Below are 25,999 nucleotides of genomic sequence, written 5' to 3'. Positions count from 1 at the left end.
CAAAATATTTATATTTTGTAAAATTTAAATTATCATTTTCTCGCAAAAAAATGTTTTTGAATATAACTGAAAGACGCACACACACACACTTTCGCATGCACGCACGCACGCACGCACCCATGCACACACATACACATGTTTAATTATTTAATTTATGTCTTTGAATTTTAATCTGATAAATTAATTATTCTTAAAATATAAAAGCTATATAGTTTTCAATATTAAATACTTTTATAGCAATACTGCTGTTTAAATTCTTATAAAAAATTAACTCCACTGATTCAGTTAAGTCAATTTAAATATGTTTATTATTCCGAAATATTTCGACGCAAGAATAAAATCTTCTTTAGTATTATAATAATAATTAAATAATATTATGTTAAATTTTATAAGAGCATCAATGATTAATAAAATAATTATTTATTTGCAATCAGGAAGCAGAAGGCCGAGTATTCTACCAGTACCAGACATGCTGACTAGCTCGACGCTGCATTTACCTGGTCAAGAATCCTTGGACCACGACGGTGACGAGTCGGAGGACGAAATGGATGACGATGTCCCCTGGAGATCGCCAAGCGAGAAAATCGCGTAAGTATGCTTTTTCCTTCCTCGTGATATAGACTAGTTCAAGGGGATCTTTGGAGATATCACGACAACGGTCCTTGACAATCAATGCAGCACGAAGAACAACTCATTGCTATGAGAAAAGTCAATCCATATATTTACTTTGGAAGAGAAGCAAAGGAAAAATTATTGATCGAAATTTTCATTATCCACTTTTTTCTCTTCTTCCGATTTGTTTAATATTTGTTATGAGCGATTTCTCTAGCACAATTCGCAAAATTCTCTAAGAAAAAACGATTTCGCACTTTATTATCTCGTGCACCTGCATGACACGATCTTAAGCATCAAATTTGTTTATGTGCATTTTTTATATAAGCATTTATTGTATGTTTTTTATATTTTTTATATTTGCACAATAATCGCAAAGTCTAAAGAGAACTTAGGAAAGATTTTAAAATTTCAAGAATGATATTAGAGAAAGAGAAAAAAATTACAAAATTAATTATTAGACATATAAACATAATTAAATCTACAAACCGTTTGTCTTTTTCTCTTAATTTATATGCATTCTTCTTATCTAATAATAAATCAGTTTTTGATTTATATATGAATTTTTTGTGTCAAAAACCACAAATTTAAAAAATAATTCAGCATCTTATTATCGTATAGGTAGATCAGAAATTAGATTCGACAGAGATTTTAAAGCGACTTTTTGAGCGACTCATTCTCAGTGCAATTTTTATTATGCAATTATTTTAGTTCTTTGTTTGATATCTCTAATATAATTTTCATGCACTTTTATCACACATATCAATATCCCTCTGGTTTAAACACATGTGCGCACACGTGTAAATTAAATTATTAACTTTTGAAATTTCATTTACCGGCCTTGAACTCGATCTCCGGGTACTTCAAAGGTGCGCTGCTAGCGAAAGAAAAACGACAGTGGTAAAAGTCTCTCTCCGTATTTATTATAAAAAATATCTACATTTTCATTAAACTGGAACAAGTAAAATTTATTAAAACGACATAGCATATTTGTCGATTTTTGAAATTTTGTTTATTAACTCTAAATTTTATCAATTTTTGTCAATTTATAATTTTTTTTAAATTATTTCTCTAAATTTTACGTCGCGCGTTATCATGAAATTTTGCAAAAAAGCTTTCGCAGGCCAAAGACGAGGCCATTCGTGTCTTTCTAAAAGATAGTACGGGCGCGCTTTTAATTTAATGATGTCGTTAGCGCTAAAACGCGGACGCGCGTCAGGAGAGCCACGATCGCGATCGTATCGTTGATTGTGTGTGACATCGAAAGAGAGGTCACTTATGCGAGTGAGTTAGGCGAGTATGCATCATGCGCGTTCGCGCCTCCCACAATGTACTCTTATCTTCATCTCGGATGCTCTCGACACCATCATTGTTTCGTCAGCAGGACAACGTTAGTTCGTGAGCAGCATGAGTGTTGTAACAGCCTATACTTTATATCCTTCGAGTCTTTCCAACGAGCGAAAATAGCTGCAATTAAAAATACATTTTAATTCCCATTAGTTTTAATTTGAAGTTTTACATGAAATTAATTATCGTTTTAATTTACTGAAATTAAATCGAATAATATACTCTATTCAGATCTCTCTTAATTAAAACCATTTCTTGGCGCACAAAAATAAAATATATTTTGAATGACACTCAAAAGTAAAAACGCGTAACGTTTTATGCATAATTATCTTATCATTAATGATCTCTAGCCTCTATCCTTCCTTGACCTAAATTATCCATTTTAATATCTTAGAACATGAATTTTAAATTACTATTTTTTATTTATAATAATAAATTATTAAAATTTTATTAAAATATAAACTATTGCGCTTTTTCAATTTATTGCAAATATAATACAAAAACTCTAGAGCAAATTTTAATATCTGCTTTTCATATCTACAAAATATTCCAGAAGAGTCATGGAAAGTTTCTTAATATTTAATTTTAATTAAACTTGACTATATTAAATTTCGTATTAAATTTCTTATTAAAATTTACTCAAAATTAGCTAAAAAATAGTTTAACTTTTATCATATAAATTTCAATTTATGTATCTAATTTTTCAATTTATATATTTAATTTATATATCAAAAATAGAAAAACGCTCTTTCTCCTAATTTAATGATTAATAATTCTTGTACAGATGAAGCACGCGCCTTCTAGAATATTTTGCATAAATGACGAAAAATTTTATACATATTTACAATATTCTTTTATTCTACTCTTTTATTCTTTTATTCTACTCTCTTTTATTCTTTTACTCTACTTAAGTAGATTAGTGCTATGCTTATATAGTTAGTAATATAAGTGCAATCTCTGATATCTCTATAGATAAAAAAATTTTTCTCGAATGTAACTTTCCAAAGCGACATAGAGCAAAGTAGAATAAAAGATAGGCTATAAATTTTTTTTTATTATATTGTATATGATTTGTATGTTTTTTTCTCGGCTTATCTCTCTGAGAACCACATGACATGGAGAATCGAACACGATAAATGAGCCGTTAAACGTTTCTCATTTGGACGCGAATCCACTTTGAATCACCGCGAAATGTTCATCCATCTTTAATCATTTAAGTATAATCGTGCAAGTCAATGGTCGATGTGTCCTGTCTCAATGTCTCTCGATGCCTGTTTCACTAACGGCACCGGACGGTGCCGTTGAATCGCTGCTCGATGCTGTCCTGCCTGACACCCTATATGTCCTCATGGATGTTTTCGATGTCTTCCTTCTTGCATCGTCCTTGTGCACTGCCGTCTTGTCGCACGACTTCCGTCCAGCAGCAAAGGGTGAGTCTCTCGTTTTACGCTTCTACACATCTCTCTCAATTTGATTTGCTTGATTGGTCTCATTAAAACCTAGTTTATTTATCTCGATCTTAATTTACTTATTATAACATATAGTATATGTCTTAGCTAAACTAGAAGTTTGCTAAGTGGTTTCGATGTAAGTATCTATCGGAAATAGCACAGCCCATCTCGATAATCCTCCTAATTGTAATATTTACGCAATATGTTATTGATGTACGTGATTTTTCAACAAAAACAAACAAATCGATTTAAATTAAATGTAAACTTGTTTTGTCATCGATATGCTAATTATTCATTAATTATGCGTGTAATTCACACATCGAGATTAAATATGTAAATTGAGATTAAATGTGTTTAATTTACAAAAAATTAAGAAAATAAATAAACACAATAAATTCTTAGTAGCGGATAATAATAAGTAATTTTCGCGATTATTTCAAAAATAAATCAGCGACTAAAAATATATATAAAAATTTTATACCGAAACCTTCGTGAACACCATCAATTATGTCATAAAATTTTGTAGCCCGATATTAATCGCGAATATAAATTACTTAAGGATATAATTTACGAACAACGGCATTATGAGCGCGATAAATGCTTCCGGTCAGGCATAATATCCTGATATCGAATATTATCCACCGCTTGGATTTCATGACGTGACGATCACGAGATTCGAAAATGGTGTAAAGCGACTTGTTCCCTCTTTCATCTTCTTCAAGAAATCCAAATCTTCGGCTTTCAGGGAGCTCTAAAAATCAGTAAACGACATTCAACAGTTAAGCTTCCTGTGAAGAGTATATCTTTGTCGTATATCAACGCGTTCTTGCGAGTTCTAAAATAACTGTCGCTCATTTATATACCAAGGCTAACAAAAAATATGATAAAATCAACTCGATCTTGATTTAATCCCCCAAAAAATACGAGTGACAGTTTCAATCATGCGCCAGCGTCTCCACCAGCTGACGAGGCGCCTTCTTGAACAACCGCGTTATCACTTGGTTCCTCCCGTGCGACGTTTCTTTAATAAGAAGCACGGCATCAAAATCTAGCACACGTAAAAGTGTCGGGATGGGATAATCAAGTTTCAACGGTGTTGCAGGATTGTCAAGGGATTCCCGCCGGTTTCACCCTTCATTGGAGTTTCGCCGACCTTGTGCTATCTTCTCAAGGAGAAAAAGCCGCTCTGTTGCCTTCAGCTGGCTCAGGTATCTCTTTAGAAAATAAAATTGAATCGTATAAAAATTGAAAACAAGATAGCGTCCATTCTCTTTTTTTCTCTCTCTCTCTCTCTCTCGATACTCGATCTTTTTCCTTCTTTTGATTTAGGTATGCCAGCATTGCAGCTATAGAAACGCCAAAGAATACAATTGGCAAAATAAAACCATCATATTGGCGGCCGATTATGCCAGCAATGGGATTTATAACTTTATAATACCATTAAGAGCACATTTTAGGTACTTATCGCATTATTAATGCTTTAATATGTATTTTTTTTTTAGCTTGAAGTGTTTATTTAATTTTGCAAAATTACACTCGTATACAAGATAAATAGAAGTCTGATCATTTATAATATTATTTTGCTATTACTAATTATTTAATTCTATAAAAAATATGATTATTGTTTAAATAACATTATTATATAAGTAATTTTAGTATTACTTTTTAAATATCTGCATCCGTTCATTTAACATTTTCCATTAATTAAAAAATATCCGGTCATTTTTAAAACATTTCAAATATTCCCTTAACTGTGTAATAAAATCTTAAAGCCGCTTAAAACTAAATTTAAAAATCTGTTATTTGAATACGTTTCCACGAAAAGCTATTTATACTCGTTACATTTTTCTAATAAAATATTTTTTATTTTAAAATTTAAAAGACGTATAACTTTAAAGACGAAGAATTATACAATAACAGAATATATTATTTTCTACTGAAATTATCCTGTATCGCTAATTAGAAGTGATCGTTCGTGGATGTGAATAGGCTTCGTGAACAATTAACGAGCCAGGAGTATTTCCCAGGTCGAAAACGTCATTGAATCCGATCATCCTTTTGCTGGAGAGAAAACCGGAAATCGCGTTTCTCGACGCGGTGTCCTACTTTCCGCTGGTTTATTGGATGCGCGGCTCCATCGACTGCTTGGACGACCTTCTTCGGGCAGGTATCACTTTGGCGGAGAACGTCGTGGTCGTAAACAAGGAACTCAACAATTCCGCCGAGGAGGACACCCTAGCTGATTGTAACACGATAGTTGCGGTGCAAACTATGTTTAAGTGAGTGTCTACATTTGCTATGGAATTTATCTGATAGGAAGTGCTTCGACCACAAATCTAAAGCTCGAATCTCGGCTGTATTCATTGCTGTTGGCGTAAAGCATATATGATTTCTCAGTTTGAAAAATTATGCGCACTTTAAAAAAGTTGCATATTAATAACATTATTATATAAGTAATTTTAGTATTACTTTTTAAATATCTGCATCCATTCATTTAACATTTTCCATTAATTAAAAAATATCCGATCATTTTTAAAACATTTCAAATATTCCCTTAACCGTGTAATAAAATCTTAAAACCACTTAAAACTAAATTTAAAAATCTGTTATTTGAATACGTTTCCACGAAAAGCTATTTATACTCGTTACATTTCTCTAATAAAATATTTCTTATTTTAAAATTTAAAAGACGTATAACTTTAAAGACGAAGAATTATACAATAACAGAATATATTATTTTCTACTGAAATTACCTGTATCGCTACGTTTTAATCTTCAAATGTACAAATTATTTGATATTTTTACATCTATAATATTTTCAAAATTAGGTATAATTTTTACAACATAAAATTGCAGTTTAAAAATTATTACGAAGAAAGGAAAATTTGAATAAAAATTGAAAGGAAACAAAATTGTCAAGACTGGTCGTAATTTTCATCATGAAAGGATAAATATATTTACGCGAGGATAATCGATAAAAATTTGAAAAATTACAATTCACTTGTAACTTTTATTATTTTTCACTTTTTCTATAGATTCTTCCCGAGCATAAAGAGCATAACGGAACTGTCCCAGTCGAGCAATATGCGTTTCATGCAATTTCGGGCGCACGACAAGTACGCTTTGCACCTCAGCAAAATGGAAAAGGTACTCCTCAGTGCTACCGATGACAACTACTCCGATGAGCCTTCAATGGGCTCCCCGGTAACACGATATCACTCATTCTCCGACCTCTGATTGATGATGGATTGACTGATTGTTGAATTGATTGATCGATCGATTGCCAACCATCTCCAACGTTGTCGTCGCTCTCGTATATTCAGTCTCAAATATTCTCGACGCACTTGACCCAATTAAAAAAAAAAAAAAACCACATCCATTACAAAATTAATATCTCTGTGTAAATCTAGCCAAAGTTTGCGATTTGTAAACATAAGCCGTGATCTCGAAAATATCTTTATCTGGCTTGAGATCGCGAGACTCTTTCTCTTCTCCTGGTTCGCTATTTTCCGACGCGACTTTTATACAAATCTAATTTCGGTGGCGTTCGCGGTTACGGGAAACTTAAAAGGACGCTTTCCGAGATTTGCGATAGCCGACCTCGTAAAGCCGCACTGTTGGAAGTAAGCGAAAAGAAATTACGAGAGTAAAGTCGCTTCGCGCGCGGAAACCACTTTGCTCTAAGTGCTGTTTTCCGCATGCACCCTTCGTCGCGTCGCTTGTCAACTTTACCAATGTCTTCGCAGCTTTACTTTAGTCCTCGGCCCGCGATGCTGAGGAAAGCGAGACAGATATTTTAATAAAACTCTGAAAGGAAGACAAAATGTAGCGTGTAATCACATTATAATTTATATTCGGTAATATAATTATTAGAGACTCTTCTAGATCGATTATATCATATCATATCATACGATAAATTTTCCTTTTGGGTAAATATGACCAAACATAAATCAATTATAAATAGTCGATTTATAAAAAATGTGATTAAAAATATTTATAATATGACAAAATTTGATAAAGATGAAGAATTCTTTTTAAAAATGACGGACATCTTACGAGAGCGATAAAAACGTAGAGAATAGCGACTAATGATCAATACTTTGTAGTCACTTAATCCTTTCGTTATAGAAAACATAGATGCTATTTAAAAAAGTGTTTGTTAAGAGACATAAAACACATGGATATGCCATCCTATATTCGTATAATCGAAAATACACATGCTAAACAAATTTGCTACGATTTCTACTAGTGAACTTATTAATTGTGGACATTTATCGTTTTTTAACGTGTCGATATTTAATTAATGTGATAATTTTGCGATATCGCGAGTTATCGGGCCTATATTTTTTCGACTGTAGAGATCGTTTTGCACTTTTATATTATCGTAGTGAAAGGATTAAGAATCTAGATATCAATGCATGTGTCTCATACAACAAACTTTAGATGCGCCCTTTTAAGTTTAACATATCGATAGTCGTTCTTCCTAATATTTTTTGAATTGATGTTACATAGCACACAATTCATATGTATAATATTATACATGAAAAATTGATGGTGTTTAATAGATTAGAAAATCTTTCAAAGTACCATAGGCTTTCTTTATATTTTTGCAAGCATACAATATCATCTTATTTTTCTATTGTACATTATTTAAAGCATGATTCATTCAACTTCTGTGCATACATTTTACTCAGCAAATCTTCTATGATCCTTAAAATCTTTAAGTGTTGTTCTATACCAAGAATGTGCTCATTCAAAAATTTTAGATGACAATCACATCGGTGAATTTGTTTTTTAATACATGACATAACTGAATAGATGGATGAAATATAGATTATATATAATGTACATAATATTTAGAATTTAGAATTATGTACATATGTTATACAAGTTATAATAATCACCTGTTATTTGATTGTGATTTAGAAGAAGACTAGTGCAATCCTATAACTTGAAAATAAAATAAAATAATTTATAAATATATATTATATATATATATATATATATATATATATATATATATATACAGGGTGTCTCGAAACTAACGCTTGATATTTTAAAGGCAGATTCTCTGGCCAATTTAAAAACGATTTTTCCTCAGCGAAAATGTCGAGGGAGATCATTATTTTTTGCATATTCCCAATTTTTGTCATCATGTATCTTTCTAACTAAGCCTTAAATTAAAATTCTATTAAAGTAAACTCTACCTAAAATTAACTAAAGAATGTGACTTTATTAATATTTTATTCCCATAAGCCTTAGTTTGCGAAAAACTCTTTATTTTCAATCGTTTATAACTCGAAAACTATTAGTGCCGCGACATTTTCGCTGAGGAAAAATCGTTTTTAAATTGGCCAGAAAATCTGCCTTTAAAATATCAAGAGTTAGTTTCGGGACACCCTGTATATATAATTATATGCAACAATGTGTGTATTTCAGCTTCGTGAATGCCGTTAGATATTCTAGAGATATTAATATAAATCTGATTATCCCTTAAATGCCACATTTGCGAGCTGAAATTTTCACATCAAAACTAGAAGTCCTTTTCCTCTTGTTATGCTGCGCCATTACTTATCATCGCGATAACATCTTCGTATCTTTCACGCTACATTGCACGATGCGTTGCGACGTGGATGGATGTCGGAAAATTTGCATATTTGAGATATTCGATATAGGGGGAGGATAATGGATTCAATACTGCTAACATAAATACCTATTAAAGTACATTCATTCAAGTAGATTATATTTCAAAAATTTCAATTTCTGAATTAAAATTAGTTGAAATGATTGAAGAAGAAAATAAAAAAACTGATTTTTTTATCATATGTATGTAAATCAAACATTCTATTCTACGTAATTCTAATGTATCATCAGATAAATTCTTTATTTAATCAACTTTGACATTATTATATTGTAGATTATTAGACCAGTACTGATTAAAAATTATTTTAAAATTTATTTTAAATAATATGTACGTTTTAACGATTGGTACGATTAAAAGAAAAAAATAAAAACATGCAAAAATACTTGCGTGCATTTGTTAGATATATATTTATCGAAACACTTGGATAAATTAATACTATTATTCCATCAGATTTAAAATATCGACATATTCCGAACATCTGTAAATGACAAGAAACATACGTGCATGTTGTCGAAACATATGTAAGAGTTTGTAACAGATTTTAGGAACAATTGCACACAACAGAGTTGGCGGTATTATTTATTTTATTGAAATAAATAAAATAATATAACGATTAATTATGCATGTTTCTAGAGAGAAAAAGAAAGAGGATCTCACATATCGTACATGTTTCGACTGCCGTTCGCCGCTGGCAGTGTCTTCAGCGCCTCGATGTTGGACACTTTGCTTTATCAAGCATTCGTCAAGGATTACGTCATAACATTCGTGAGATTATTATTAGGAGTGGACCAAGCGCCAGGATCTGGGTTCCTCACGTCGGTGAATAATTGCTTAAAATATATTTAATTAATATAAATAAAAGGGATGCAGTTGCAACAGCAACTTGCAACTTGATTGGATGTCTTAATAATTTATTTTGGCAATTTTTATATCAGATTTATAAAAGAAAAGGATCCATTTAGCTTTGTTATTATTGAGTGTCATGGTAATCACAATAATAATTGCAGATGCGCATAACCAAGGACGACATGTGGATAAGAACATACGGCAGGTTGTACCAGAAACTCTGCTCGACCACTTGCGAGATACCAATTGGAATCTACAGGACGCAGGACACTACCGTATCCGATTCGTCGCACGTAAGTGTAAAATTTGACATTTCTCATCTAGAGAGGGAAGTCTAACCGAAGTAGTTTGTTCTCTTGTACTCTTTATGAAGATAGGAAAAGAATCGTTGAATGGCGGCTGTGAGTAGCGTATGCTTGTGCTCTCGCTCTTTTTATTGATTTCGTTTCCTGCCCCATCTCTCTTCTCGTGACATTTCTCGGCCTAATCCTGCCGCGCGTAAACTAACGAGCCGCGGGGCCGTTGCATCTTGACGAACTGACTCTCATAGCACGTTACATCTTCCCAATTCATTGATCTCTGCGTCTTTAAATTTGCATTGTGCTAGATTTAGTGTGCTTTCGTTGATAACTTTAATCTCCGATATGTGACATGTGATAAAGTATCGAGGAACTAGCAAATTGATAGAGATGTTTAGAGCTAGCTTCGAACCCCAATCTTCTTCTCTAAAGAAGCAAAGATGATTTATCGATGTTACAATTTAAAAAGATATAAATAGCGTCTGATAAAATTACGAACGCTCGTTCGTGCTACGTTTCACGACCGTCCTTAGCGAGAAGCGTTTACTTCTCTGGATGGAAGGAAGCTCGCGATCTAATCGTTACGTCGAGTGACAGCAACGTGCTGCGCTCATTCGTGTCAGACGCGTAAAACGATGTGGCATCGCGGCTGTCATTAGTAAGGGTAGAATTGCTTGTCGTTTTAGCAGGGCGATTCAGACGCGGAAAGCGACGCCGGCGTCGGTGTGACGTACAAGATGCGTCATTCGGCGGCAGCATCATGCCTTGCGAATTGCGCCAACCGCGACAAGGGTGCATCTGCTGTGAGTAAAACGTCGACGTGGTGGCTGTTCTTCTCTTTTTCTCTCTCTCTTTCCTCTCTTCCTCTCTTTCTTCCGATTGTTTTATGTATATTTTCATCACGTGTTCCAGCCTCTCTCACTCTATCGCTCTTGTCTCTCTTTCTCTCTCTTTCTTTCTCTTTCTCTTTCTCTCTCTCTCTCTCTCTCTCTCTCTCTCTCTCTCTCTCTCTATCTGTATTTATATCTCCTTTGTTCTCTCTCTATCACGCTCACACATTTGTCTGATGGATGTCCAGACTCGTCTGCCGCAGCACAGCAGCGCATGTAAACCGCCGTATCGTTGCATCCCCGATTGATTATATTCGTATCAGGAATTCTCGATCGTCCTCACGAGTCAGACGTTTTTATTTATGGCTTAGATTTAAGATCCATCGATTGTGACGCTCAACCGATATCCAAAAGGTGGCTGTTTTAATGATCATCATTTTAATCGTAACCTTTTTGTAATAATACCTTGCAAGCCGCAGCAAGTCACTTGTTGCATCTGGCACATAATATAATGATACATAAATATACATTTATTAAATCGGTTTTATTGTATTATATCCCAGCAAACACCAAGTAACAGTTATATAATTGTTAGTTATAATTTCCCACTCAACAATATAATTGTTATCTAACAGTTATATAACATGTAACAGTTATATAACTGTTATATTATTGAGTAAGAAATTATAACTAAAACAATATAATTGTTATTTAACAGGAAATTATAACTAACAGTTATATAACTGTTACTTGGTGTTTGCTGGGATTATTCATGTGAATATATTAATTAATTCTTCTTCTAAAAAGTTTATATATCTACATTTATAACGAACAATGTAACAAAACCGAAAATGTAATACGTAATGAACGATAGTAAGAATAGTTAGGTTAGGCTAACCAAGGTTAGGTTAGGCCACCTCGTTGATATTACCGATCGTCACAGCAGACTGCCTGTTATTCAAGTGCAAATATACTAATACTTGATCTCTTTCATATATCGCTAGTATTCGGTGAGCCTCGGCGACGAGGCGCGCGACAACCACGCGCAGCAGATCGAACGGGCAGAGATCGCAAACCTGGTGCGCTCGCGGATGGAGTCGCTGAACCTACCGGTCGCCGATTACGACGACGTATCGGAGAAGCGCAGCAGCCTCTCCTACGTGATCATCAACCCGAGCTGCGACCTGAAACTCGAGGAGGGCGACATCGTCTACCTGGTGCGACCAAGCCCGTTTTCCGCGCAAAAAACGTTCGAGCGGCACAACTCCCGGCGCAAGAGCAACATCAGCTTCTGCTCGGCGCAGCTGGTGTCGCAGATGAGCGCGGCGGTTACGGCCGCGGGTCTTCAGACAGGTGGCCCGGGAAGCCGTCGTGGGTCCAGCATAGGTCTGGCCAGGGCGCCGCCTCTCGGCACGACAAAGTCGAACTCGCTGTCCCTACCCGATAGTCCCACCGTGGCCGGAACTCTGCGCGGTCGTTCAAACTCGCTGAGGGTGGTCGACGACATCCTGCTGCGGCGAAGTAATTCTCTGAGACAGAGTCTGACGACGACGACCAGGCGGAAGAGCAGTCTGGAGGATATCGGTCTGGGCGCGCTCTCGCACCACTCCAATCACAACCCGATCAAGATCGCCTTGAACGGCTCGATCGGCCTGGAGGTGACACCGCCGGAAGAAGGCTCGCAGGGCGGTGGCGCCAGCAACACGGGTATCCTGGACGTGGGTCTGCCTTCCATGCCTGAGCTCAACGCGGCCTTCGGTCCCAGCCTCGGCGCGGGCCTTGGTGGGTCCCTGGGTGGCCTCTACGACCCACCCTCGCTTCAATGCCCGATAGGCTCACCCTGTCAGTCCCCCCAGATGCAAGGTGCCACGCAGGATCCGCAGCATATACAGGGAACAATAGTATGATATAACCTTATGTGGGGACGCAGGTTCTCCGGCGTGACTCGAAACAAATGGCTGTAGCGTTCCCACATTCGGCGTTCAAGGCTGGGCGTCGAGAACGGCGTCTCTACGGCAATCGTAGCGAAACGATAGAGCGACATTTTTCCGACTCGATCGAGCCGGATAAATGGAACGGCCGGAGAGCAAGGTGTTTGAAACCAATTACGTCGGGCTGGTGACTGTTCTGAATGTCGAAGGATGCTTCGCAATGTCGGGTAGAGTAAATTGGGGCGAAATTACATCGGCAAGGTTAATTTGGCTCTAGTTTAAAACTGCGTCGACAATATTCCAACTTTGATTAATTTTCCGAATCTTTCTACACGTTACAGTTTTTATGTGAGAAAATAGATGTATGTAAAAAAATTATCGTTAGTACTTATGGAAATAATCGATAAAAAGATGCTGATAGAAATTTGAATGCTTACCTTCTTTATCTCGGTATTTTCGGCGCCAGGTTAATATTGTTGAACTATTCTCGCTTCAATTTATGGTAGTGCTGTCTTTTTCATTTCGAGGCGGTGCGATTCATTACAATTCGTGGACCTAAGCGCTGGTATATCGAATCGTAACTGTGATATGTCAGACTCTGATTCCCTATGGAACTACAGTCTTCTGCTTGGAAAGTCTCGATGCGTGGATGGAGAGTCACGTCAAGTGTCAGTCAGTAACTAGTACACGGTAATTCATTGTTAGAGAGCGATGTAACGCAATGTTATGAGAGCTTCGTTTCGGTGTACCTTACTTTTGTAACTCGTACCTGTAGCAGGCTGCGTTCTTAAAACGTTTTGCTCTCTAGGTCGCCTCTAGCGTCCTGACGTCCACGCATGCGACTTCATTCATCAGAATGTAAGATCGCTCGAGTTATAGTGCGAAAGGCACTTAAAAAAAGCACATCATATGATAGCTAAACATATATTCCGAATCACTTGCGATCAATACAAATTATCACAAAAGTGATATTTTCATTTTCTGTATCCTGGATTCCTTTTTTAAAATTTGTCATTTTCGTTACGTTTATATTTGATTTAATTTGACAATGAACAATTAAATTTTAACAAAATTACAAAAAATTACACATAAATGTCTTGATCAATATACAACAATTTATTATGTTTTATATATGTTTAATATAATATATATTAAAATAACAGTGCGATGAAAAAATACGAAATATGTACAAAATTATTAAACTGCTGTCACTTTTACTGAGAAAAGAAATTCCTTTAAAAGATACTTTATCTCTAAATTATTTTGTTATTATTTTTGTTAATTATTTTTATAATTTTCTTTTTAATTTTAAGATTTTTTCTCTCTTTATAATATATATAAAAATAAAATGCAGTATTTATTAACTTCTCGAAGTCGCAATTGATTCATAGAAGCCATTCGCCCATCGTCCATTTCATACATTTTCGAGTTACGAGACGAGAACACGGTAGGAATATTCTATAACGCACTCCTCGATTCCTATTTATCGTCGCGCTCAGCGATCGAGCGCGAATAATTTTATATTAGAGAAATTTACGGGACGCGAGAGAAGAAAGAGTCTATTATACATAATATTAAAGATACGATGTATGACCATTTTAATCATATCACGCGAGAGTGTCGCTCGCGCGGAGATCACTGTTATATTCTACATAAATAGGAGAAAGAGTATTTTAGGCAAGTGCTTAGAACACGCGCGTATTATCGTGACTTTTTAGCGTTAACTGATGTATCGTCCACGATATATCGTTGGATGTGACGACGACGAGATTTACGGCCGATGTTACAAGCCGATATAGACAAAAACGGCATTGCGAAAATTGCGAGATGAGAATTAATCGCAAATGAATCGCACGGAAGCTACTATCCTCTCTTCTTCTTCTTCTCAATAATTTTGTATTAGTTTCAGTCTCTAATAGAGTATTCTGAGCACAAAACGTATCAGAGAAAAATCAGTTGTTCTTAGCGAGTGAATACGATTATTCTCGCTTGAATAATCCGTTCAATTAGTTAGTCGAACACGAGAGTCATTATTCAAGACAAGAGTTGCATCGGCTGAATTATGATGATCTAACTGTGAACGGTGATTCCTTGCATCTTTCTAAAAAGTGTTATAATATAAAATGGAATAGGCAATTATAAAAGTTGAAAAAGTCTTTGGACGATTTTTTAAAAGATATTCGAAAGATTAATAATGAAATATTGTCTACACAAGATATGATTGAATCACAGTTGGCAATAATAAGGTCGGTGCAATACAATTAAATTTTTAACGTAGCGTCACAATCGTGGCGTTTGCAGCCAAATGCAATCGTTTGTTGACCAATTTACACATTTCTTCGACCAAACGAGTCGTATATTATCGAGTACCTGCTTCGATTACTTTCATTAGCTAACTAGATTGGCCTTATTATGTGCGACGAGAAATATATCCCACGAAATGCAACTTTCAAAATTAGTTTTCATTATTTTATCAACGTTTGATAAGAAAAAGTATCTTTACGTATTAATAAAACACTAATATTGATAAAGAGAAAGCAAGTTTGGATTAAAAATTTACTAAAAACTATATTAGATTAAAAACTATATTAGATTAGATTTTAATTATTGTCTAATTTGTGAATAATCCAATCTGTGACTGGTCATGAAATAAAATATTATTTCTAATATTATTATTTCTAATATATTATTTAGTTTTATAAAAAAATGTAACAAAAATGCCTTACATAAAACTAGATTGCAAAACAAATTGTTACTTCTGGATAGAAATTTAATATTTTATAAAATAATTGATTTATAAATTAACCTTATATAATTTAGATTTAATTCAACTATAATAATTAAAGATTAAAGCAAAAGTTAGATATTTTCAGGAGTAAATATAAAACACACAACACAAAAAAGTTGAAGAAATCTTCAAACACAAGATAAAAAAAATCGTAGAAATCAGTAACCAAATTTTAATGCCAAAAAAAAGATACTAATTTATTTTTGCGTAGCTAAAATGAGTCGTGAGGCGGGTCTTGCTTTGTGTAAAATCAAAAAATCGAATGTAAAATCAACGTATCTTTCTGGTTTATTCGCTCGATTGAAATTATTAGATGTATGCATATCGAATTATCATATTTTCGTTATTTTAATATCTCATCGAAGCAAAATTGATTATTTAAAATCTTCTCGCGCGTTTAAAATTTAAATTCTTTAATTATATCGTTCTCTCTCACTCTATATTACTCTTTTTCTTTCGTTAACTCTTTGTTCTTCTCTCTTCGATTAGCATTAAGGAGACCGTGTCACCTTCGCCCCGACGACGTTGATCTGTAGACTTTTATATGTAGATAATACGCAAGTGAATTACCTTTCGAGAAAGAAGGATTTTCTATGTCGTTAATATAAATAGAATAAATAGAAACGATGAGCAAGTACGAGCTTGTTCCAGATACACAGCAATCGCCTTAGAGAAGCTCTCGGTAGTTTTATATAATTTTATCAAAGAACGTTGTGGCAGGATTGGAACTACATCCGGAGTGCAATCGGACCATTATTGCGATGTGCTTTAATTTATAATGTTAGCAAAGTAAGTGTGAAGATTACATATTCATAAAGATTTTATCACATTAAAGAAAAGAGCCTTTTTGATTTAAAATATATTGCTCGAATTTGACATATTTTCTTTTGGATTCATTTTGGGTTTATTTTACTCAGAAAAAATCGCATTGAATTTAGAAATATTTCTTGATATTCAGATGGATAGACGCTAAGTTTCCTTTCTTCAGATGGAGAAAGTATTAATGAAGAAATTACACTGTGAAATTGTAGAGAAAAATTTAACGCTACGAATGCATCGAGGGCGTCCATGTGACGTTACCAGAGCGCGGAAAATCATTATTCGGAGAATGTATATACTTATAATTAATTATAGAATCAATCCAATATAATGTGACCTGAATCTTGATAGTTAAACTCAGATCAATAATCTATAAAGTACCATGTTACAATTTAATGCGGTAATCTTTAATAAAACTTGCTCTTGAGGAAAATTGTTCGAATTACGTGTCGAATGAGAGAGAGAGAAAGAAAGAGAAAAATAGAGAGAAAAAGAGAGAGAGAGAGAGAGAGAGAGAAAATGAGAAAAGTACATGCGATTTTATAGCGTATAACGAGTACAATGATTTATTGCGTGCAACGTGTGTTTGACTCTTCGAAAAGCAGAAAATTTAATTTGATTATATTCTTCAAAAGATATATATTTATTACATTTACTTGAGTTTATATTAAAAAATGTAAAATCTTCGAGAGTAGAAATAAAAACGTAACTCGTACAGTTCTCTCTTATTGGTAATTAATTGATTAATTTAGAATAATTCAAAAAAAGATAAAATACATTATTATTAATGCTTATAGTTTTTCTTACTTAATTCAAGTAATCGACTGAAAACAGAGACGATCAATAATCAAATTCTTTTTTCCTTCATTTTTGTCCCAATATATTATAACTTTACTCATGTATATGTAAAGAATTTAACACTGTTTTAATATTGCAGAAATTATCTCTCATATTCGTGATGTAAAACTCGAAGAATACAAGTTTTTTTCTTAAAATTTATAAAATTATTCGTTAAAGTTCTCGTGCCTTTAGAGCGCAAAAATACACATACGCTGTTTCTAAAGAATATGTATATTATATTTTTATTATAAAATGCTATCTTAAAACGATTCTCTTTTTTTTTTATTCATTTAGATATTTCTTATTATTTTGCATAATGTAAAATATTATATAGTTTATATTTTCTCTTATATTTACATTAGTGTCGCATTTCATTCGGTTATCTAATTCTAAATCTAAGTTTTGTTCAATATTAAGATTAATATCAACGTGAGACGAAAATTTTAATGAACGTTTTTCTATCAATATCTATACAAAATATTTTATGCAATGTGTTCCCTTCAAAGATATATTTAAAGTTAATAGTATTACTTGCAAAATCAAAGGAATGAAAGATGTTTCGCATTTTGGAGAAGTGATCAAAATACACTCTCGTATTCTAATTACAATAATTTTGTCATGACCTCTGGTTGATCGAATTAGAAGTGATTTTAAAGCGCGAATTTGTTTTTCATTTCGAAAAGAGATGCACGTGTCTTCTCGCGGATGCACAGAATATCACACAAGTTCCTTCGAAAGTTTAAGCAAGAGCTTGACGCACCTCGAATGGATTCTCTTCGAATGGCGCGAATCTTGTAGAAGCGTCCAGCAGGTTCTTACAATAAGATTTAAATAATTAAGCATTTCTCGACCACAAACACAATTGTAAACGGCTGTATGTAATGTAAAATAAGAAAAGCAGAAAACAAAGAGAGAGAATGTATCTATATATATAAAAAATATATATATATATGCGACGTTGTAACGCGATGCGTGCGATGTGTGCATGTAAATTTATTATAAATAAATTATTATAAATCTCCAAAGTGGAAAATTGCTTAATTAGGCGGTGTATTATTAAAAAATTATTTCTTTGATTATTGAGTGTATATTATTAATATTACATGTTATAGTAGATTATTTCGAAGAACTGACGTATTTGCAGAAATTCATTTCATGCGTTTTCAAGAAATTGAAATTTTTGAAAGATAAAATACTGATCCTTTTATCACTAAATATGTATCAAAAATTAAAAATTTTTTACAGAATTCTATCGCAACATTGAAAAGATGCACATGATATTATAATAAAACAATAAATATCTTCACATTAAAGACTCGATAGAGTCATTTTGATTTTTAATAGAAGAGAGATATGGAATATTTTATTATTAAAAAAAAATACAATTGTGCCTCATATTTTATCACTTGATAAAGTTGGAATGTACAAAGAAAAGTAGAGCCAGAAAGTTACAAATACTTGTACGTGGAATGTTTATTCTACTTGTATGCACAAAATGTCATATATACATTACATATATTACGCGTAGCGTTATTTGCACAATACATAAATACAGAACTTAATTACATTATCGACAAAAGTAAATCGAAAATGGTTAATCAGCTAACAGACGTTCTTTATAGGTTTCGATACATTTTCGGTGAATTGTCCTACTATATTACCTCTTGGATGGTAACATGCCACTATCACGCACGTACCGTCTCGCTTGGCCATAGCAATGCCCATTTCAGTCGTGTTTTTCCAGACAATTTGTGTAAAGTGGCCTATAAAAAGAAAAACAAAAAATAGAAATGTTGCAAATATTCACGTTACATTTACACATTTTATTTATTATACGTAAGATTTAATTTTGCCAAGTTAAGTCTCACATTAATATGTTCTAATTTTTTTTATAATGTCAAAAATTATTGAATATAATTAAACAAAATGATAGATATAATAAATAGACATAAATAAGAATCTGTATCAGAACAAGTCTTTTCTTTTAATTTTTCATTGACTTGCTGTTTCTATAGGCATATATTATATTTTTTCAAAGAGATTATACTTATGATATTAATTATATGTAGAAATATTATTTTATACGTACATGTATTGAGAACTTTCGGCTCGACGCCAAATTTGTGCTCTTTCTTCTCGGAATACCATTTTGAAATGACTTCACGCGCAGAGACGATCAGTTTAGGATCGGAACATTGCATCGAATAAATATTTTCGCCGTACGGAGACGAAGATTGAGGTATCAATTTATTTGTGTTTAGCAATGTGTTCGCCCAGGCCTACGAATAAATAAACAAAAATAACGCATTTTATTTGATTTTTATGCAATGTTTTACAGTCTCTTTTTTTTTCTCTCAATTAGTCACATTCTAGTATAAAAAAAAATGGAAAAAAAAATAAAATAAGAATTATATAAAATTAAAATTAAAATTATTTAATAATATTTAATAATATTTCAATAAATTACGATTATGCTTCAAAATTACCTTAGCAGCGGCTGTTAATTCCGGACTCAATCTCAAGTCTGACACACGATGTTTCCTTCTGTACTCATTGTGAACTAGCAATGCTTCCTGCTGCCACGCTTGCTCGTCTATCGTATATTGTTGTTTAAAGTCGGTAAAATTAATTCGTTTCGCAGGACTAGTCTCCACAGGTGGAAGGACATTTTCCGTGAAACTGCCTAAGAAATTTCCAGCGGGGTTGTAGTTACACACAACGTAAACTTCACCGTTTCGATTCCTGGCCATTCCCACTCCTAATTCAGTACTGTCTCTCCAGATCACTTGAGTGAAGTGACCAGTCTTCAATGTTGTGGGTTCCTTTCCATATTGATGCTGAGTTTCTTCAGCATACCTGCAAAAAATGAAAATTTCAATTAAGATAGTTCAAATTTCTAATCAATTTTAATAAAAAAAATTTAACAAGAATTAAATAAATATAATCAACTATTTGCAATAATAATTTTATAATCTATAAAGCTTTATTTTTTTAGAGACACGTATCGATCTAAAAATGTATATTAATAAGAAATATCACAATAAAATTTCATTTTAATTTTTTTTATCATTATGTTAATTATATTAAATATTTCTTACTTCAATAATATAATGACAATGATACAATAGTCTAAGTAATACAATTTTAATAATATACACTTCAATAATAAATGTCCAATCTAATGACTTTACCATTCGTTCACTGGCTCTTCGCCACCAACGATAGTTTTTGGATTGGAGCTCCACATACAATACAGATTTTCTCCATAGTCAATGTTTGCCCTGTGTTCTAATCTACCCCTGGCCGCCAATATGTTAGCCCAGTCTTGACTTGTTTTGCACAGCTGTAAATTAATGAACACCACTTATCGTTTCCGGTCTGTGTAAAGACGCTAAAATAAATGCCTCCAGCAACTTCCGAGAACGATATAAAGCATCATAAGCATATAAAAAAATTCTCGATTCTCCGAAGTTGTTTGGTGAGGACTACAATTTTATTGCGGTGCGGAAAGAAAATCGACAGTAACCTGTTTGCTGAGTCGTAATGGCGGTGCTCCATGCCGCGATCGGTACAAATTGTGCGTGTCGAGGCAGACGTTGATGAATTCCTTCGGAGGCCCCGATCTGCGCACAGACGGTTTACGCGTGTCAGTCTTTGTTATCTACAACACATAGAGAAAACACCGTATGACGGACCAAAGAATCCGCAGATATTAATAAAATCTATACTCACGAAGACTGTGCGTACATATTTATCAGTCAGTTAACTATATTTTATCATCGACCATTTATTTTGCTCCTTTCAAACATTGCTTACTATTTAAATGCATTAAAACGCAGCGATTCAAATACGCGTGATAAGAAGCAACAATGATGCGATATAAAAGCTAGACAATGTCTCTGATAACTTGAACGGAATTTTCTGTGGGTGGTACACTAACCGACATAAATTTCCCATCGTCCTATAAGAACATAGTCATTTTTTATACGATCAGGGACCTCGGAGACTCTTGCTCACGCTTCTGCTTCACGTGATCACTTGTTAAATTTCTTTCTGATAGCGAATTAATCGATGGTATATGATTGACGAAAAAATAATGTTTTTTTCTGATACAAGTCTCAAGATTAAATTGGAGATCGCAATTTGACACAGCTCGGAATAGCAGCGATAATTCTCGTGGGACTCAAACTGGCGGTAGCTTCAGAGCTCTTTGACGCGATTGTCTATTTAATTATCCATCATTCGCACAACAGTCGGCAATGACTTAATAAAATAAAAACTAAAAATATAAGCATTATATTGGAGCCAATAAAATATTTTGTATTTGCCCTAATAATCTCTCAAAGTTATTAATTAAAAAAAATTAGGTATTTATAAATAAATTACATACACACAAAAATTGAAAAAAAAATTGATGTCTTGAGATTAATTCGGAGTTCAAAGAATCTAGGAAATTACTAAGCATTGATCCTGTCTTGCTTAATGAATATGCATTAATCCATGCTACAAATCGCCGGACCGTTTTGAGGGCAAGGGCATTAACGTAAGTGTAAAAACTTGACGCGCATACGAAGAACAAGCCGAGGGAATGGGAACGCGACGACGTGCGCTCGCGGAAAATGGAGCGGAAAAATCGATTCCGCGAGCGCACGAAGCGCAGTTCGGGCAAATTAGTCATCGCGCGGACCCTAAACGATCGCGCAATGATCTACCAATCATCGTTCACAACCGTGCAAGACGGTCAGACGTGACTCTTAAAAAAAGGAGCGATCCTGAGTCATCGCCAGATGGCAATGCACCTCTCCGCGAAGAGAGTCTTATGGTGTTTAGGCTCCTTTCACACATCGCGCGCATCGACGTCACGTGTGGCGAGCTGCGCTTTCCAACCGGCTAATTTGCCAAGTAGGTTGAAACCAAAAGACTCCCTCGATACGAGAAGATTGCGACAGATTAATGAGAAACTATCAAAGAAAGTCATCTTGTCAGTAAGGTCGATTAACGTCTTTGCTTTTGTCCCTCCAGTAGACCCTCTTTTCTTATTTATTATGCATGTAATTTTAGAATTATCTTGTATTATTGTCGATGTAAAAATATTTTATCAAATTTCTATTGAAAAATTTATCCCAGCACAAAAGAAATTTATTTAATGTAAATAAATCTAGTTTGTTATAAAATGTGATGTCGGGTTTCGAAAGCGGAATTTACCGCACAAGTAGCACGATCTAATTACTTATTAGCGTTATGCACAATGTTGTTAACTCGCGTCGTAATATTATTTTCTTCGTCTATTTGGATGAGCTACATAAACTCTTGCATCGTGCATTTACATGAGATATGCATCTCAAAGTTTCTATCGTCTTGATCAAATTATTTTTATATATTTTCTCCTCTTTTTGCACGTCATATTTTATACGCTTCAATCTTTGAAGCTTCAACTTCTTCGATTTTCAGTACTTTAGAGATTCAAAATCAAACACTACAAATTTTGATTGTGATCCTTGAAATTGTTGAATTTCGAAATACCACACATTTCGAGTTTTTTATCTCGAATTTTTGTAATTGTAGATTTTTGGATTCCTGAAATATCGCGATAAATATCGTTACCTGTGAAGACGAGTATCTCGCGGAATCGGGAGACGCCGAGGAGGACCTGGCGCTGCTGCAGGACATGCCATCGCTTCCTAGACTGCCGTGAAAACTACCGTGCAAGGAATTCGACAAGGGACCCGGTGATGCCGGAGACGCCGTCAACGGGGACTTGGATCTTACCGAGTCCGTCCTCGACCTGAAAGTAAACTGATTACACGGTGTACGGAGAAACACAGAGCTCCTTTTTGCTCCAGACAGTACAGCGACGCGCGGTATAAACACTGAATGCTTTAAACAAACAGACCGAGTTTATTGAAATTTATTTGCATAGAAGTGACTCTATTTCAGCAGAAATATATGTATGTGCCGAATTTCGTTTAGTCTGAATATATTTACTTTAAGAAGAATTCTTTATAACTTAATTATTTTATATTTTATAGAAATTAACAAAAAAATCGTGAATTATATTTTTATTAATAATCGATCCAGAAAAAATAATGAAAACCATATTAAAAAAATTTTTAGAAAGAATTCTTATCAAAGTAATGACATCCAAGAAATGATGGAACTAAAGGAAGTAATAATCATTTTTTTCATGCAACATTAGATGGATAGATTAGAATAAAAATTGTTATAAATTGAATACATATATTGTAAAAATTCCAAAACAAGAAAAAAAGAGTTTAATTTTACTACTAATTTATTTTACAATTTTATTTGTCAAAATTGATATGATTTTCTTCCTTTGATTCCGACAGTCAAAGAGGTAATGACATTGAAATAAGTATGATATAAAGAAAGTGTGTTAAAAAGATTGTGCAATTGATTCAAATATTTTCGTGATGAAAGCGTAATAAATTGTAATCGAAAATTGCGTCCTTATCTTAAATTATGAATCTTATCTTACGCATCTCGTTTAAGAGCGCTGTTGCTTCTTTTCTCTGATAATTCTCAAAGACGCAGATATTACAAAGATATAAAATTATATCATTTTAATGCGACTTAATCTATTATTCCGTTTGACATTATTTTATTTTGATAAAAATGAATTGCTTTTACATTATTTGCATAATTACACGAGATACAATTAATACTTGTGACGCGTATAATTTCAAACAGTGCTGGTACATTTGATGCTTCTCGATGAAATGTAAGCAAGCTGAAAGCCATTAAAATAACGATGTGCGATGGTTTCGATCATATGGACGATTATTATGATTATGCATACTGGATCAAAGTTATTAAATGTGAAGACATCTAACAATAGCAGCATTGTGCGATTACAAAGATCTCTAATCTAGTCCTCTAGAGTGTTTCGCTGATAGACTGAATACTGTTTGCTCGTGTAAACAATTCCTGTCGCAGATCTCTAATCATTATACGCTTATGATGCAAATCCGCGATCGTTTCGCGCAAAATTGCACGTTGACTAATGAATAGCAATCTTGCCGGACTGTGCAGTTAACTTGCCATTATGATACGAACGGATATACCGTGGATAAACGACTGCCGCGAATTGCGTCGCATACATAATTCCATCACGGATATAAATGTCGATTTAAAGAAAATGAACATACATTTTCGGAAGCCAGACGTTATTCGGTGAACTCGAGAATTCGGTTATTTATTATACGTTTATAGAGCAGACTCAGAATTCCGGGCTACAAGTTCGGAGAATATTTTATGTCCGATTTTTAATGGATTTCCAGAGTAATTCGCAATTCGATGTCTGTTTATGGGGGAGCAAACACATCAATAACGTGCCAAATGAAAAAAAAAAACATATTTAAAACAGAACTTACTTAGAATATACAATAGATCTTAAAAAATTTCAAGAATTGTTGTGCACGAAAGGATTTAATTCAATATAAATTTTAATTAAATAATTGCCTGCATTTGAGTATGAAAATAAAGTGAAATGAAGGAATATCCATTTGTATCGTGGAAAATAATATTGCATTTTTGGATTAGTGAGAGTTAAAATATCAGCACGGTTCTATAAAAGAGCTCCTTTAATCGAGCAATTAAATAATAAATTTATTAAAATCGAAACGACTTCAGTATTCAGCCCAAAGAGACGTTACGACATCAGAAAGCCAAGGGAGAGCTGAAAATCCTCTGAGGCTCTCACCGGGCCTTGTTAAAGATCACGTGAAACGAAATAGGCTTCATCGTGCGCTCACGTATGTACCATCACATACGTTTTTACGAGCACGGCTCGTACTTCCTCCTTCCTACGAGCCTCCACGGCCATGGTCGCTGCGGAAGAAAGGTTGTCGTTTCCTTTGTTACGTCGCGCGCAGAGAAGGGAGGCCAGAAATAAAGGTCCAGTCACAATAAAATGCAGCATGTCTTATAATGAAATCGATAGAATTTTTTGGCAAGTATTTTGAATTGATTTCTACATGATAAAAATCTCAATCTTTCGTAATTTTCGAGAATTTAAATATTTTTAGGTAGTTCCTAAAATAAAAAGAAATATCAGCAAAACAAAATTAATTTAATTTATAAAAATTAATAAAAATTGAATAGAGAAGAAATAAAATTTTGTTATATGCCTTTAAAGTTAGATTCATGAAAACTTTTAATATTTATAATCTTGTAACTATAATAAAAATTTTATATAATTATAAAAATTTATTTTCTAAATCATCAAGAAATAAAACGGAACATAACATATATGTGTATTTGACATGCCATATTTTATTGCACATTTCCTCCATCTCATTTTTATTGCATTCATTATTCTTGACGCATTCAAACGAGTTGCATCGAAAGTTCTTCCTCGACCGCGTGGGCGGAATCGCATATCGTTGACGTCGAGCAAACGATGTGTTCCTCGTCGATAAAAATTTAATCCCAACAAAATCGACCTCGCGGCAATTAATCTTTTAGTTAAACGATCCGAGTGTGGATTTCTTTTTCGCAAGCTCATCAGCGTACATTCAAGCGTCGTTACATACGCTTAAATATGATTAATCGTTGCCATTGAAAATAATTTAT

The 25,999-nt window shown here is 33.8% G+C and overlaps 2 protein-coding genes across 19 annotated transcripts in view; one reads left to right on the top strand and one right to left on the bottom strand.

Annotated features, from left to right (window-relative positions):
• The window catches only part of Slo2 (slowpoke 2), a 167,408-nt gene extending 149,732 nt beyond the window's left edge, over positions 1–17,676 (top strand). For 8 of the 14 annotated variants that reach the window (XM_083100976.1, XM_083100966.1, XM_083100965.1 and 5 more), the window contains 9 exons: positions 435–588; positions 4,513–4,618; positions 4,740–4,867; positions 5,438–5,689; positions 6,446–6,614; positions 9,688–9,873; positions 10,062–10,193; positions 10,886–11,002; positions 12,034–17,676. In XM_083100976.1, coding sequence (XP_082957102.1) covers positions 435–588; positions 4,513–4,618; positions 4,740–4,867; positions 5,438–5,689; positions 6,446–6,614; positions 9,688–9,873; positions 10,062–10,193; positions 10,886–11,002; positions 12,034–12,936 — 2,147 coding nt within the window. In that variant the 3' untranslated portion in view covers positions 12,937–17,676. The remainder of the gene's footprint in view (positions 1–434; positions 589–4,512; positions 4,619–4,739; positions 4,868–5,437; positions 5,690–6,445; positions 6,615–9,687; positions 9,874–10,061; positions 10,194–10,885; positions 11,003–12,033) is intronic. The other 6 variants (XM_083100967.1, XM_083100979.1, XM_083100973.1 and 3 more) reach the window with 5 other exon arrangements.
• A 1,179-nt stretch (positions 17,677–18,855) lies between these two features.
• Positions 18,856–25,999, bottom strand: part of LOC145972409 (uncharacterized) — a 45,493-nt gene continuing 38,349 nt past the window's right edge. For all 5 annotated transcript variants that reach the window (XM_083100985.1, XM_083100980.1, XM_083100982.1 and 2 more), the window contains 6 exons: positions 23,012–23,192; positions 20,934–21,068; positions 20,599–20,750; positions 19,894–20,263; positions 19,497–19,686; positions 18,856–19,170 (listed from right to left, as the gene is read on the bottom strand). In XM_083100985.1, the coding sequence (XP_082957111.1) occupies positions 19,010–19,170; positions 19,497–19,686; positions 19,894–20,263; positions 20,599–20,750; positions 20,934–21,068; positions 23,012–23,192 (1,189 nt within the window). In that variant the 3' untranslated portion in view covers positions 18,856–19,009. The remainder of the gene's footprint in view (positions 19,171–19,496; positions 19,687–19,893; positions 20,264–20,598; positions 20,751–20,933; positions 21,069–23,011; positions 23,193–25,999) is intronic.

Source organism: Camponotus vicinus, unplaced genomic scaffold, assembly GCF_025532165.1.
Source record: "Camponotus vicinus isolate PSW18456_S1 unplaced genomic scaffold, iyCamVici1.0 SCAF_5, whole genome shotgun sequence".
Classification (NCBI taxonomy): domain Eukaryota; kingdom Metazoa; phylum Arthropoda; class Insecta; order Hymenoptera; family Formicidae; genus Camponotus; species Camponotus vicinus.
The sequence above is the reverse complement of the archived record's forward strand: the minus strand, read 5'-3'. Positions and strand labels throughout refer to the sequence as shown.